This window comes from Bemisia tabaci, chromosome 9, assembly GCF_918797505.1.
Source record: "Bemisia tabaci chromosome 9, PGI_BMITA_v3".
In the NCBI taxonomy this organism is placed as follows: Eukaryota; Metazoa; Arthropoda; class Insecta; order Hemiptera; family Aleyrodidae; genus Bemisia; species Bemisia tabaci.
In genome coordinates, this window is record NC_092801.1 from 12,106,255 (window position 1) to 12,121,821 (window position 15,567).

General features: G+C 35.3%; 1 protein-coding gene across 8 annotated transcripts in view; it reads right to left on the bottom strand.

Moving 5' to 3' along the window:
• Nucleotides 1-15,567, bottom strand: part of Ssdp (Sequence-specific single-stranded DNA-binding protein) — an 80,519-nt gene continuing 64,952 nt past the window's right edge. For 4 of the 8 annotated variants that reach the window (XM_072304700.1, XM_019056044.2, XM_019056041.2 and 1 more), the window contains 4 exons: nucleotides 14,289-14,358; nucleotides 11,728-11,793; nucleotides 8,721-8,989; nucleotides 1-7,873 (listed from right to left, as the gene is read on the bottom strand). In XM_072304700.1, coding sequence (XP_072160801.1) covers nucleotides 7,766-7,873; nucleotides 8,721-8,989; nucleotides 11,728-11,793; nucleotides 14,289-14,358 — 513 coding nt within the window. In that variant the 3' untranslated portion in view covers nucleotides 1-7,765. The remainder of the gene's footprint in view (nucleotides 7,874-8,720; nucleotides 8,990-11,727; nucleotides 11,794-14,288; nucleotides 14,359-15,567) is intronic. The other 4 variants (XM_019056045.2, XM_019056043.2, XM_019056040.2 and 1 more) reach the window with 3 other exon arrangements.

Consider the following 15,567-nt stretch of genomic DNA (forward strand, 5'->3'; position numbering starts at 1 on the left):
TAATAAACAAAATGATGTTTTAATTTTTCATAGAAATACAAAACATTTACAAGTCTGACAATACTTTTAAACTGAATAATGAAAACTGCAAACATAGCCTGCAAAGAAAAAGAACAAATTTTCACTAAATGAACATTTCCAATCGCTAACGATTCTTTTAAACGTAGGACAAGTAATCAGGGACTCAGTAAGTCCTGAGAGTGCGTGTACTTAGTACTGAATTATAACTATTACTTACAAAGAGAACTTCATAATACTAGATTTCAGGGAAATCATAAATGAAAGGCTGTGAAAGGGAAAACAGATTGTTTCAGCATTGCATTTGCACCCTGCAGTCACATTGTTCATTCACACAACTAATAGTTTCTAGCAAACGCATGTGCCTTCATTCAAGTTAAAAATTCATTGCTGCAATGCGAAAGTCATAAAGGCGAATAGTTGCACCAAAAATCTAGCTGTATGCTGATTTCCTTGAAAATTACTCAATTCATAGACTGAATTATAGAAAGATTCAGCGGTTATTTAATGAGGCGCAGGAACTAATCTCTCCAGTGATTGAAGCTAACGAAAAAAAGGAATAACAAATTTCATTGAGGATGTTTGTTCTTGGAGAGATTACATCAGAGAATGTAAAAGACCCACATTTTTGGAATGTGAATTTGTGAGAACAGAATTTAAAGCTCAGAAATTTGAAATGAAGAATTAACGCTGACTCAAGAAAGAAAGAAAACGGCAAAGAGATGAGATGAATTATTAAAACCAATCTGAAACAGCTCGTTAAGATTTTGAAAGTACAATAAAAAAGTATTTGATTATGATAAAATTTGGCCCCAAGTAATAACCTAGCTCTATATTCGCACATTGAAAAGTAATCAGGCGAACATTTCACTCATTTGCCAGGAAATATTCACAACTATAAAGAACAGATTGAGCGACTGAGTTTAAAGTAATGTCAGAGGAAATTCTAGATAACAAAACGAATCAGTGAATTGAAACCTGTTACTCGGATGATTTTGCCTCTAAGAAATTCTTGCTCCGAAAGCTGATTCAAGAGTGAGAAGGGACAAAGAACAACGATCGAGATTTCTACACAGACCACAGTTCAATTGTTTTAATGGCTCACCGCTTCTAAAATATACAGTTATAATTCCTCATTGCGAGGAATTGCAGTTTTCAAAGTTACATTCATACTTTAATTGAGGAACAACTTAAGTTCTTGGATGTTTTGCATTTTGAGTGCAATCGTTAGGTACGTCATTGAATAAGCCAAAATAACAGACAGAAACCAGGCCACAGATTACGCGCAGAAAAAGAGGTTTCATAAGTTATTTGTTGACCTTGATTAACAGATTTCTGCCTCTATTTTTTTCATTTTTCGAGGGACTTATTCTCAGATATTTATTGAATGGAGAAGAAAATGCACGGAAATTTTCAGCATAAAGTTCATTACAATCCAGATTGGAGGAATGAGTATGATGGAAATTCAGTAGCATTGCCAGGCGAGTTACGTGGTTTCCGATATTCGCCACCTTGATTACAGAATGTTTCTGACCTCATTTAAACCGTAATATACTCTCAGAGGCAAAATTTCTCCAGGAACCACAGATTCAATAATACAGCGATAAATTCTCACCAACTGCCATTCCTTACATGGAGGAACGAATCTCCATTCCAAGGTTGCAATATCTGCATACAAGTTTCTTTTTCTCACGAAAAATGACAGAACAGTTGTTGCTCAAAAATCTGCTGATTTCCATGAAATCCATGAAAAATTTGTGTCATTTTCAGTTAAAAGTGTTCAATAGTTTTAAAGTAAAGATGCAAACTGGCAACCTCAAAAAGGAGTAACGTTCTTTTGACAGAGAAATGACAAAACCTGATGTACTTGCCATACCTGTGGAGACTTTTGAAGTCCTTATCACAATAAGCCATGAAATAAAACGGAAAGAGCACATCAGTTTGAGTCTACAATATTGACAGTAACCGATGACTTTCTGCGTAATTTTTAAGGTGTTTTTTTTCCTCAAGGTGACAGATTGTCCATACTAGAAGTACCAGGCTTTTTTTTTTTCTTGGAAAATCCCCGGTTGTAACTTTTAAAATTAAAGAATCTATTTACAAAAAAAGTTATATCAATTTTCCATTGGAACCTAGTTATTTACACTATTTCTAAAGTCAAAGTTGGTGATCATACACGAATAGGAGTACAGGCAAACGAGAGAGAGCAGAAGTTGTCTGTTCCAGAAAACCAACAAATTACAATAACAAACGTTTCAGGAGCCGACAACTAGTGATCTCACCTCAGTGTTTTGCTAAGTTCAAAGACTGAGAAATCAACAAAAATATAACTCCGTCACTCTTTTGAATACTTTAAAATTTGCACCGAAAACTGCATTTTAACTCTACAAACTAATTTGTGACAACAGGAACACAAAATTCAAATACAGTGATGCTCTGATTATCCAATGATTTGTGGCCAGGGTCACAACGGATATCAAAAAAGTCAGATGATCCAAACCAAAAAAAGAGTGAAACAATGCCATCTCAGGCTCTCTTTATGACCAAAAAACACAAGACTGGCCAATTTTCTATCCTAATAAAAATGAAACATTCTCATTTCATTTGAGAAAAATCACAAAAAAACCACATATACATTAAATTCTTGCTCAAAAAAACCGGTTTTCCGTCTTGAGAGCTGCCTTGTTTTCCACCAAAACCTCATTTATTTCTATGTGAGATGGCCGAAGCATTGAATAACCGGAGCATTACTGTAATTAATTCACATTCGTAAGCGTCTACAGGAAGAGGAACCTCATTGCTGAAAAACTTTAAATTAAAAAAATTGGTTCCACAGCTTGTTGTGTTAACACATAAGTGTTTAACACAAACTTCCAAGCGAAAAAGGCTTGAAAGTCAAATAAAACTAGAGCTTTGAAAGGTTGAAACAGTTAAGAAACTGCAGTATTGAGAAGAAGAATTTTGATGAATTGAAAACTCCAATTTTTTTAAAAAACGCAACTTTAGGTTTGCTATTGGCACGAAAACAAACAAGAACACTCGCAACTTACTCTCTGAGATCCTACCGTGAGTTTTCTCTAGATCAATCGAATTCTGGTTTTTCCATCAAGCTAGAAAATAATTCCTCCATGCATTGAGGCTCCTGTTCCCACAAACAGTCATATTTCAGTTTCTAATCGTCTCACTCATTCATTAAAATATAAAATTGACTCCTAACTTAAGAGGTTGTGATAATGATAACCTTGATCAGTTTCGTGACTGCAGCCAGCAATAGCATCGAATTTCTTCACAGCGAAAAAATTTGGCGAGTTGAGGACAACAAAGAAGTACACTATAGGAGTGAGATTAAAAATATTTTTAATTACATTTATTCAAAGGTCACAATATTTTCAATTTATTTAAATATCACATATTCTCAATTTTTGAAATATGTTACTCGCATTGCGAATGAGAGATAACATACATCTGAACTGGCTAGTCAATACTCTTTATTTCCTGACATGGTAATCTTCCGGGACTGAGGATTCGCTTCATTTGTCTATTCGTAATTATAACTAGATAAATCTATGAAATATTTACAAACTTGTACAAAATACAACTAAAAACAATCTGCCAAGATTTCAATTAAGTATCTCTACTTTTGCTTTTTAAAATTAAAGATTCATTCACCACCATTCTGAAGTTTTCCCAGTATGTACAGAGACAGCCTTGCAAAGTTAAAGAAAAAGGAGAGACAAATGAAGGAAACTGTGTTACGATAAGAGACAAGTTTAATGGCCGACTGAGTGAGCTTCTATTCTTGTATCCATCCTCATCGCATTGAAAAGAGTGTTCAAAATATTATTATGAAACAAGGGACAGAATTATGAGCTAGAATTATGAACTAAAGAATAAAAATTTTATTTTCCAATGATACTTGGCAATAATTTCAGAACTTCGGAGTCTCGTTTCTCCTATCGAAATTCCTATGCTTACTTTCACTGCGTAAAATGATGAAAGGCGCAGAAAAAAAATTCAGCCAGCCTCTTTTGAGCTCTTAAATATGTTCCAGAGGGGAGAGAAGAGAATTGTAAAAAAGAGGAGCAAAATACTTAGGGTACACTCAACAAGAGGATACCAATTAAAATTAGAGTCTAGAGACGGAAATAGAAAGGTGGAGCCTACAAAACTGATATGCAAGTGATAGTGCCCCAATTAATAAACCAAGCTTAACTAATTAATTACTCAAAAATATTGAGGATTAAAAAACTGATTTGAACAATGATTTGCCAGAAAAAAAATCAGATGCATTTGCGCAAAATGATTCTGCCTATGTTGGGGTTCGAAGATACATAGTCTTGTAATGTGTAAATGCAGCTAGTGATGCTTCGTTACAATGCAAAATTGAAAAGGATGACTCCTTTCCAGTTTGGATTCAGCGACAGAAAATCATTTAATAGAATCTATCTGGCAGATTTTGCGCTTGCAATGATGGCAGACAGACAAGACTTTCATTTCTCACAGAAAAACGTGAAAAGGGAGTGACAAGAAAATTGTTGTGAAGCGTACGTGAAGAAGAAATACTTTGGAATCATTTAGTCAAAACTACAGATTTAAAAAATCCATGGCATAAGAAACGTGTTCTTTTAAAATCATTTTATGGAATTTACCTTATTAAATGGTGGTTTGCTCCACAGAGAATGAAAAATTTGAAAATCTGAACACCAATGCAAATAAATTATAATATTGACTGACAAACATGATCAATGTGTGCTACTTTACACTCATTAGGTAAGAGACATATAAACGATGAAAAGGTAAAAATTCATATCTCTTGTTTTGTGTTTCAAAGTCACCGCTTCTTTTTCATTTTTTAAAAGAAAACGGAATCAACATTGTGACTTGAAATTTTTTCAGAATATTCTTCACATAAAGAGGAAAAACCACCTGAGGTTTTCAAGAATTTATGTTTCGTAGTTTTCCATGTAGGGAATACAGTATGACAGGAAGTCTACAAGATTGTAAATAGAGATATGTATTTCTGCAGTTTCATCATCGATATGCCATTGACAATTATGCATCTTGACAAAATGATGGAAAAATTGGAACATCAGTGCAGAAAAGGCAGTTTTCAGTTGTGGTCTCAGAATTCTGCTAGTGTTTTCATCGCTAGGATCAAAGCAAAATATAATTAGTTTTAACTTGGATCGGACATTCTATATTTAGGAGGTCTTGGAGCTTATAGTACATATTTTTTTTTATGATGCTATAAACGGAAAGTATAGAGAATTCATCCAATACTTAGTTGCCTCTCTCAAACATAAATTAGCAGAGGAGATTCTAGAACACCGCTGCTGAAAAGTGCCCTCTCAGCACCCAATGCCTCAATTGTTAACGGTACTGCTATCTGAAAAGCAAGACCACTGAAAATTCATTCCAGATTTTTTGACTATTTATTTTTCATTTTATTTCATATCAGAGTTGCCGCAGAATTCCGACAATGAAATTCCCAGATTTCCCTGACACATTTTGGTAAAAATCCCTGACAATTGAAGATATGCCAGATGGCTAAAAAGACATGATTTGAAACAGTTCTGAGGCAAATTTTCTTGTTTGAAACGTTAAACTCATTCTAGAAAGCAAATAGAGGTACCGTGACAATTTTCTCCTGACAGTTGCATCATTTTCCATGACATTTCCAGGTTTTCTCTGACTCATGAAAATTCTCTGACGTTTTCTGGTATTGGCTGACTGTGACCATCCTGTGAATAATAATGTTCGTAGTAACAATAATTCATCTGTGATAAAGATATCATCCCTAACCGATATTTACAGAGGAAGAATCTTACTGAGCATGTTGATCCTTGGAGGTGTTCATTCAGTCATTCTAGTGTTCATTCTTCGCACCAACAAGTTTGTGCAAAGGTTTCAGAACATTACTAGAACAGTTCAGTTGCAATATCTCGGGGTAGAGTAAAAGCTACACTCTGGTTTATCAGTCCCGTAATCTACACATTCCAAATGCCACCTTTTGTGGAGAAAAAAAGTCTTGAGTTTTGTTCATGGAGTAGCACCAGAAAATGTCAACATGGAAAATAAAGCCTGGATTTTTTAGCACGATTTGACAAATAAAAGTCATATTTTCAAGAGGATAATTACACCTTGTAATTTCACAACCTCAAAAAAAGCGAAAACAAAATGCAAGCTTCCACCAAAATTGACTTCTCTGCTTAATTTTCTGAGTAAAGTATTGACAATATTTTTTTTTTTTTTTGTTTCTTCCCAATCAGTAATCCTTGGTATAATTGATTCTATGAAAACAAATTTGTTGAAGATTTACAAAATAATCTTCGCAAAAACCTCAAAGTCAAATAATAAAGTGCAACGAGGTTTCTTTAAAAGCACCTCTTCAAAATGCGCAAACAAGTTTTACAATGTAAATTTCATGAGGGAACCTTAAGAAATAAATGGGAACAGATACCATGAGGGAAAAGGAAGCACTATGAGTTCCCTTGCACAAATAAAAATATAATACAGATCATGTAGAATTTTTTTAGGTCGAAATGACAAAGAAACAAAGGTTAACTCAACAGCTTAGGAAAAAATTATTCTCAAATCATAGGGTCACAGAGAGGTTAAGGGCCGTTCATGAAAAGCCATTATTTATGACTGGACGTAACACACTTTCCTAAAGAATCAAAGTACTTAGCCTTTTTTTTCAAAAACGAAAATAAAGATTTTCTACTTTCTTCACCTTCATTTTTAAAGCCTCGTTCATTCACAGTAGGAACTTATAAGGATTCTTAAGGCTAGGAGGGTCAAAAAATCTCGTAGGATGAGTTATTGCAGTTCATTCAACAAGAGGCTTCTCTTGGTATAGTTTCACTAACTTCTAACACTGAGAAAATAATAACTAAATGGTCTACACAGCTAAAAAGACAGATTTAACTAGTCAGGACCTGACTGGGAGAGATGAGAAAAAAGTTTCTAGAGCTATAAAAATCCAATAAGTCACAACAATCATTGCTTCTCAAGTGTTCCTTTGGTACAAAGTTACATTGAAAGGTAATTTCGCCCTCAAGCACAGAACCTCACTCTACTGTGAGTAAAATTGATCACCGAATAAAAAATTAACAATGATTTTGACTTCAAATAAAGCGGAGTGAAGAACTGATCACTTCTTACTCTGCGAATAATTATCTATCGTGATAGCATGGTCATAGTCTCTGATACATGATGGTAAAAATTTGAAAATTCACTTACGATGTTTCATCAGCTTTGGTGAGCGGCACAGGAAAACTGAATTAGAGAATTTATTTAGGAAAACAATCAACTTTGTCTTCGAGACAAAAACTAAAGGAACAGAAGAACAAGAGAACCTTGAGACGGTTTAACTGAAAGATTCCACAAATTGTGTTTATATATCAATACAAAATCCATAAAAACCTATCGTCAAAAATTATAAAATGATAAAAAATAAAAACTGAATTGGTTCGCAAGATGATAAAACATAAATAAAATACATAAAAATCAAGAAATATACAAATAGAGCTGATTGAACGGAGTATATACAGGGACAGGTAAAAATAAATAAATTTGAACATTCATCCTTAAAAGAGGAGGAAAAAGTGTTGATTGGAACAAAATAAAGACAATTTACAATTAATCTACCGGCCGAGCCTTTCCGACCGATTTTAATACTGCACAAACTAAAGTAAGATTTTACAGGATTGACAATGTGGAAACTTCACATGATCTAATAGGAAATTCAGTGAGGCATGAAGTATTCTGGATGGTCCGTGTCTTTTTCGAATTTCCTCGCTTCTTCCTGCATACTTTCTTTAATTTTCAAAATGGCCGCTGACTCCGTTTGGTCCTGCAAAAAAGCAACCATTAATTTGTAGGGAGAATGTAAAAAATTGAGTTTAATTTGAAAGGATAAATTTGGAATCTCGTGGAATTAATGAAGGGTTGATGCTGTTGCACAATATTCAAATTCCTTGGATTTTCCATGATTAGAAGAGAAAACTCACGGTAAAGTTACCATAAAGACAGATTGGAGGTTAGTTTAGCGTTTTGGCTGCAAAGAATTGTGTTTGATTTGCGTCCGATATAGAGCGCAATCTTTAGGAGCCATGTGGCACATCAAGCCCGATTTTTGGGCGCCATTGGAGATTTTTTAGGGGCCAAATTGACTTTTTGCCTACATATTACGGCGCATTTAGTGAAAAGTTAGACGCAAGATTTTTTCGTAACAGAGCTAGTAAGTAGCTGTAACTTGGGGAGGACAAAAGCACAAATGATGAAATCGTGAAAAATAGAAAAAGCTTTCACTTGTGGTGCTGAAAATTTCGAATAATCACCTAATACGAAAATTCAGATTTTCAGGGGCCACGTTGGCGCAGAGCCTTCATTTTTTAGGCGCCATGACCGATTTTTAAGGCACATTTGGCGCGTTGGCGCCTGTGAGTTTTGAACACTGCCATCCACCCCTGTGTATACAGAAGTTGCCACTTATCTGCAAGGATCTTTTTTTCTTAGTTGAGGCTCTCAAATTTGCCCTGAAATTTATCTGAGAGTGCAGCTTATACTCGTGTGATTATGGTACAAGAAAATAATTAAACAGCCAACAAGAAAATAATTAAAAAGCATCCATGGACTGCTAGAAAAATAAATGCAACACAAGGATAAAACTTATCTGATTACATAAAAAGTTATCTTACATTTTCTCCCCCGCCAAATCCACCTAAGTTATAGTCTCCCATGCCACTTCCACTGTCCTCTCTCGGCGTGCCAGGTCCACCATTGGCAGGAGAGTTCTTCATTCCGTCTAGACCATCACCATTCATAACAGGACCCATGGTGTTTGGTCCCATTGGACCTAGGGGTCCACCATCGGGACCTCCGCCCATCGGGAAATCGCCAGGCATGTTACCTCCAGGAACTGGTTTCATCATAGTGTACATACTTTCGCCTCCTGAATTCGATGAGTCTGGAACAAGAGAGACATACTCAGTAAAAATCGAACTTAAATTTTAAAAAAAGTGAGTCTTTGGCTCATAAGTCTGGCTGGCATCAATGCAAATGAGATAACTTTCATGCTCAAAGGTCCTGACTGTGCAATTTTTGAGGTTATGAATACTTCGAAGGCAATTTTTAAAAATGGCTTTTCCTCCTTTTCTACTAAGAATATGCTTGAAAGGTTGAAAATATGATATTCACACGAACTGGTGGGTAATAATGAAAAGTTTTAAAAGTAAGATAAGAAACAAAATCTACGATGTGACAAAATAAATTAAATGATACAGGAGAAACCAGCCAATAACAGTGTTGTAAACACTGTACATCGACACCATTACCTAAAAAAATCCCAGAATAGCAGATAATTTTCATTTTATCAAAAAGAAAGTATTTACTTTAAAGGATAACAATCATATGAATTTCACTACTGAGCACAAATTAAATTTTTGTCAAAACAAAGAAGAATTTTAGATTCAGATTTCAAGAGAAAGTCAAGCGCGATTTTGGAAACAATATAATCACATCGGTTTCACTCTGCTGAGAGCAATCCAAATAAGGTATATAGTTTTGTAATTTCATGATTAATATTGATTTCGATTACATGTTGACATGAAATAAGTCAGGCAGTAACATATCTACCAAATGTGACCAAAAATTAGAAAATAAACATAAAATAAAAATGCTCAGAAATCGGGAGAATAATCGGCAACTTTTCAGAAGCTATTAAATATTTTCAATGCAAGTCATTTAATTGGTCTACTGAAATCTTCTGCACCTCTTCAAAATTATGAATTGACTCTTATTGAATTTTAAAGAAATCTATAAGGTTTGTGAATAGTGATGATAAAAATATACTGAAATCTAAAGGCATCATCGACAGGATAATACGGATTCATTCAGGCAAAAGAGGTCTATCTACAAAAGATTCATGAGCGGATAAGACAAAAAGGAGTTTACATTTCTGGCATCAGGTGGCTGAGTCGAAAAATGTCTTAATTGAAAAGTTAATTGGACACATTTCTATCAAACGGAACTATGTGCATTTTGACGTGAGCCCTGTTATGCATTTATTCTTATGGGTCTCAGGACTCATGTCTCAATGCACATAGCTCCGTTTGGCAGAGATACGTCCAATTGGCAAATTCAATGCGCTTTATTTTACACAACTTCCAGATCCACACATGCTTTTCCTTGTGGGTCCCAGCACAGGTTCCAATATGTGGGAGCTAAGGCCAGCCCTGGCAGACACTCAGGTCACCAGACTGTGCTTGTGGTTACAACGTTAAAAGCCATATACACTGAGGAAGGTGCATTCATCAAACAATTTACATTCCTACTTAATGTACAATGATAATCAATTTACACACACAAACACACAAAGTGAAGAAAATATTAATTTATAGAAAGTAGGATTCCGTCATAACGTAAAATAAATGTCTGGGATGAATCTGGAGAGTGCAAATCTGACATTTTGAATTTTTGATGAATTTCATCATGGCTGATTCGAGGATAGCTTGATGGGCATTTGGCGAAGCAGAGTGGTGGCCTATCTAGAGGGAGGCCACCCTAAAAATTTTGCAAACATGACCTATCCCAAATCAAATTATTTATAGAGCATTCAACTGTTCAAAATTGACAATTTTTTACCTCATTCACTGTGATTTTTCTTCAATAATGACACTATTTGCTTCTGGGGTGTAAGGTATTATGAAAAAATAGCAAACAATAATGAGGCAATAGCGTAGTTTGGTCTTAAAATTATAATACATTTTTAAGTATGCTCCTATACCTCTCTTTCCTTTTTTCTTCTCTCTGTTTTTCTCCTGAGGGAGGGACCATGCACTGTCCTATGAGTCCATTTTTTCGCAAAAAATAAAATGGAACAAAAATTTTGAAACACCGCCATCAAATTTGAGATCTTAAGAAACTTTGTCAGATAGTATTGAATGCATTAACATAGTAGGGAATGTATATTCTTAATCTTAGGAAAAGAGTGATTCAGAATGGGAGAAGAATCATGCATTTTCACACTAAATATCCAGACAGTGCGCTGATTGTTGAAATTGATAGACAATGCTATGGACAAAGAAGACAGGTTGAAACAGGTGGTTGTGATAGACTAAGGGGAAAAATGATGGACTAACTGCAGGTCTCTTGTGGGTTGCCCTTCATTAGTCTATTACTTACCTCCTTTGTCCATTGCAGCCAGCCGCTTCCACCAATAGAATTGCATTATTTACAGTTTGTCATCTTTATCAATGGCTTTGTCTATCAATTTCAATTATCAGCCAGCAGAATGACTAAATAAAGAATAGAAGTGACTGTCCAAAAGAAAATGATCCTCAGTTGCATAGAGACAAAGTGGCTTGTGTTCAACGAAAATCGTCAGCGTCAACTTTTGCAGTCTGAGCAACTCTTTCTTGGTACCTGCGTCAATTCCCTCTTGAACAGTCACAAGTCACAAATTTTTGCCTTTCGTCATGCTTTCCGTGAATTCTCGGCAAAAAGAATAGCCGAGAAGACAGCTTGATCGGATGCTTTGGACATCATGACAGCAGCCAGAACGTTAGTGAAAAAAAAGAAGTGCTGGAGTGAGGCATACAATTTCATGCATTTCAACTACTTAAACAAACATCATCCAAGATATTTACATATTTTCAGGGTTAGTAAAATGAGTAAAAAAGGAACTAAAAAAAAGCTAAAGATCACCTTGTCTTGTGACAGGACTAGGGGTGGGCATTCTGTGGCTTGCGGGAGAGTAGGGTCCCACAGAACCTAGAAACAAAACACACAGGTCACTTATCAGTGCTTTGTGAAAGAGTTCAGTGCGGTAGGACTAGGACGTTGAGATCAGCGTGCAGGAAATCGCAGTTGACGCCCTTCATGTGTTGTACAGGGTTGCTACAATATTTGCGATTCTGATTAACTATTCCTTCTAAGAATAAACTATAACTCCATGGAGGGGAGTTTTTGTTTTTACTATTGAAGAAAAAACATTCAAAGGGAGTCTGAAGTCTAGCTCTACGGTGATAACTGATGGATCCCATCTAAATGTATTTTTTTCCATCATTTTTTCATTATTCTGAGCTACTCGACAAACTCATTTAATTGACTCTACCACAAAGCATATCCAAATCTACAGTGCCACCTGGTTTTATTAGATAGCAATTTAACAGATTCCACGATTTAACAAATCGATCTTCCAGTCCTATCTTGGGTTTCAAGCTAATTCAAACTGACGGATTAAAAAGCTGAGTTGTTTTTTCCCCCTTCTTTTCAGGACAATAAGATAACTTTCTGTACATTTTATTGCAGCTTACAGTGGGAAAAAACTCGAAGTTACTTTAACCCTTTGCTACAGCACTAGAGTTTTAATTATTTAATAAGTAACTATCGATTACATTAAATTTTCGAGTTCAGTGCTCACCCGGTTCAACTACAGTATTGCTGATCTTTCTTTAATTCTAGAATCATGTCCGATGCTCATTTGAAGGATGACTAGGGTTGACTCTTTTACAATCTGCAATAAGCTTTGAAACACTAGGAGAGAAGATATCCCATTAAAATCTGTGCACAACAGCCCAATTCAATGATCTTTCTCAATTTTTCTCTTTGGATTTATGTAGAGACAACCTGAGTTGAACCGTGGCATTCAGATTTTTGCTGTACTCCCTTCAATCTCTACTCAACAATTAACTTTCGTAAAGTTAGAATATACTCCCAATGATCATCTATTAACTGAAACCATCATTTCAAAATTGGCGATGGAAAACATGGAGAGCTAAAATGATAAAAGCAGAATCTTGTGAAATATACATATATACAAAATACACTTCAACATTTCCTCAACTCAAGAAATATTTATCGGTCCATCTTGAAAATAAAAACCATTCAGACATCTATATATGTACAGCCACGGCAAGAATCATAGAACTGTGCAAAAATAGCACGACAGTGATAGAGGTGTTGCGATGTTCAAGAATGAGCCATGAATTAGCTACCTGAGCAAACTGCCATTTCTTGGTTCATCGTCGCATAAGCCCAGTGAGCTAACTTCGCATTAAAATTTTCAGTGCTACTTGGTTCCAAAATAAATTGCACCAATCTGATGTATCTTTCTTTAAAGTTTGACTTCAAAGTCTTCTTCCTTTGAGGAAAAATAGTGCATTGCGATGGGCTACTCGACAAGGTATGAACAAGAGAAAAACTTCACTGGTTTTCTCTTCAGCATGCAGAAAAGGATTTACACAACAGGAAGTTCAGAAATCAACTTCTGAGCAAGATAGTGACAAGTATTTTTGACACGGATCACATAATGGTTAGACTCTTTTGATGACATTAATTGCAGTCAGCCAATTTACCAATATTAATGGTAAACACATCTTGTTTAAGAGTTGCTTCCCAGACTTTCCCTGGTGTGATTTGTTTTCCTTGAGAAAGGGGGAATATCGATAAGGGCCATTTTTGGATTAAATTCTCATGTTGCCTGGTGTTATCCTCATTGAAAGTCTATTTTAAGCAGAGTCCATTATGATTTGGCCATTTCCAGTCTCTTCCCAAACATATACTGGTCTAAACATGGATTGGAAGGCTGATTTTGGTGAAAAATGCAGCTTTTTAGGCATTTGACAACAATACTGTATTTTCCACCAGAATTGGTTTTAAGGCGCATGTTTAGACCAGTAATAGACCGGAAAAGAGACCAAAAATGACCATATCATGATGCATTTTGTAAAATATAAACCATCAATGAGCAGATAATTGAAGAGTTGAGGAAATTCAGCTAGAATGGGCCCAAAAAGAGTCCTTATTACTATCCCTCCTATTATTAAATTCAACGCTTAAATTCAAACCTTGCCTAGAGGCCAATCGCTTCTTTGTTCCATTGGATTTTTAGATAGGTGGCCAGTTAGTGGTCGGCGGATACTTTCGGCTCACTAGTTAAAAATTGCAAATGAAAAATTTGAGTTCTTCGACTGTAAATACTTCTCTATCAAATACAGAATTAGATATGGACAATACGATTAGCGAGGGCTAAGCAGCTCATCACTGAGTTCACATGATGAGTAAAAAGATCATATTTCTGTGAACGAAGCTGGACAATGCGTACAAGCAGCAAGAACCTTCCAGGTGTCGTAAGCTTTACATTAAAATTAACGTAGGAACGCAATATCTACGTCATGAACGGATGACTTTTAAGATTTGTGAAAAACTTACAGACATATATAAAAATATACAAGTGTGAATACTCGAAAAAAGGGGTGGCGTACCTTGAGGACTGGGAACGATAGAACTACCAGGTGGTAGGGGCCCTGCTGGTCCAGGCGGTCCCTGAAAAACCTCAAATTATTAGAACACTTGGATTAAAACATTAAATAGAACTTTGAACACTTTGATATTTAAAATAGAACTAGATAAATAGAACCTTGACAGGGTGTCTAGTTTCTTGACATTGTGGGAAATCCTGATTTTTCCTGCTTTTTGACTGCTAAATCCGGATTTCATAATTTTTCAAAATCCAGATCAAATCCTGATTTTTTGCGGAGAAAAATTAAAATTTCTGCATAAGCGTATGCGAAGGCAAAATTCTAGAATTAAGTTCTGAGGCGAATGTAACTTCACAAAAATAGCTCGATAAAAAAATCTGATCAGACTGCCGACTTTTCTCAAATCCTGATTTTACGACCGATTTTTCCTCAAATCCTGATGAAATTGGGATTAAATCCTGATTGACATCAAAACCTGATAGAACCGGGAAAATCCTGATGCTAGACACCCTGTTTGAACACTTTGATATTTTAAATAGAACTAGATATTACTAAGCAAAAGGGGTCTACCTACTGAGAGCACACTAACCCATTCATTTGAAACGACAGCTCTGAACTGCAAGTCTACTTGACATCAATGGTGCAATATTTCAATATTTTCTTGGCAAATTCTGCTCTTGTCAATGTTTAGATGAGAGGTGTGACCAACCAATAACTTATTTGGTACGGGGGTTTATTACTTTGTTGCGGTACTTTCATATTAGCATAAAATTTAACATGAAGTGACTTCAAAATTGTCTGATTTTTGCCCATTTCACGATTTTTGTCATTAGACAGCAACAAATTAAGAATATAAAAGCATTGTAACGGAAAAATTTTTCTGATTCCTTAAACAGCTTACTTTGAATTTATCAATTCTTAACTCCAGAGAATGAGTTGTAGGATTATTTTGAATTGTTTTAAGTTACAGATTTTTGCATGTTAGAGCCAAATTAATAAATAAATCAATGGGTTAGAATTTTTTGTATTTTCACTCTGATCAAGGGTAGCCGAAAGGTGGCTAAATTGTCTCAATTCTAATACGTATCATTTTCCCCCTAATTTTGCTTTACTTCAGTGAGGTGGTATTGAACAGAGCATTTCTTCTTCAAAGTATTCTGTAATTAAGATGCGACAAATGATTGATTGGCTTTGATTCAATTGAAGACTAAAACTTTGATAAATTTTGGCGGTTTCCTAAAAATCAAAACACCGGGGATTCTGAAGACTCAACGGAAATACA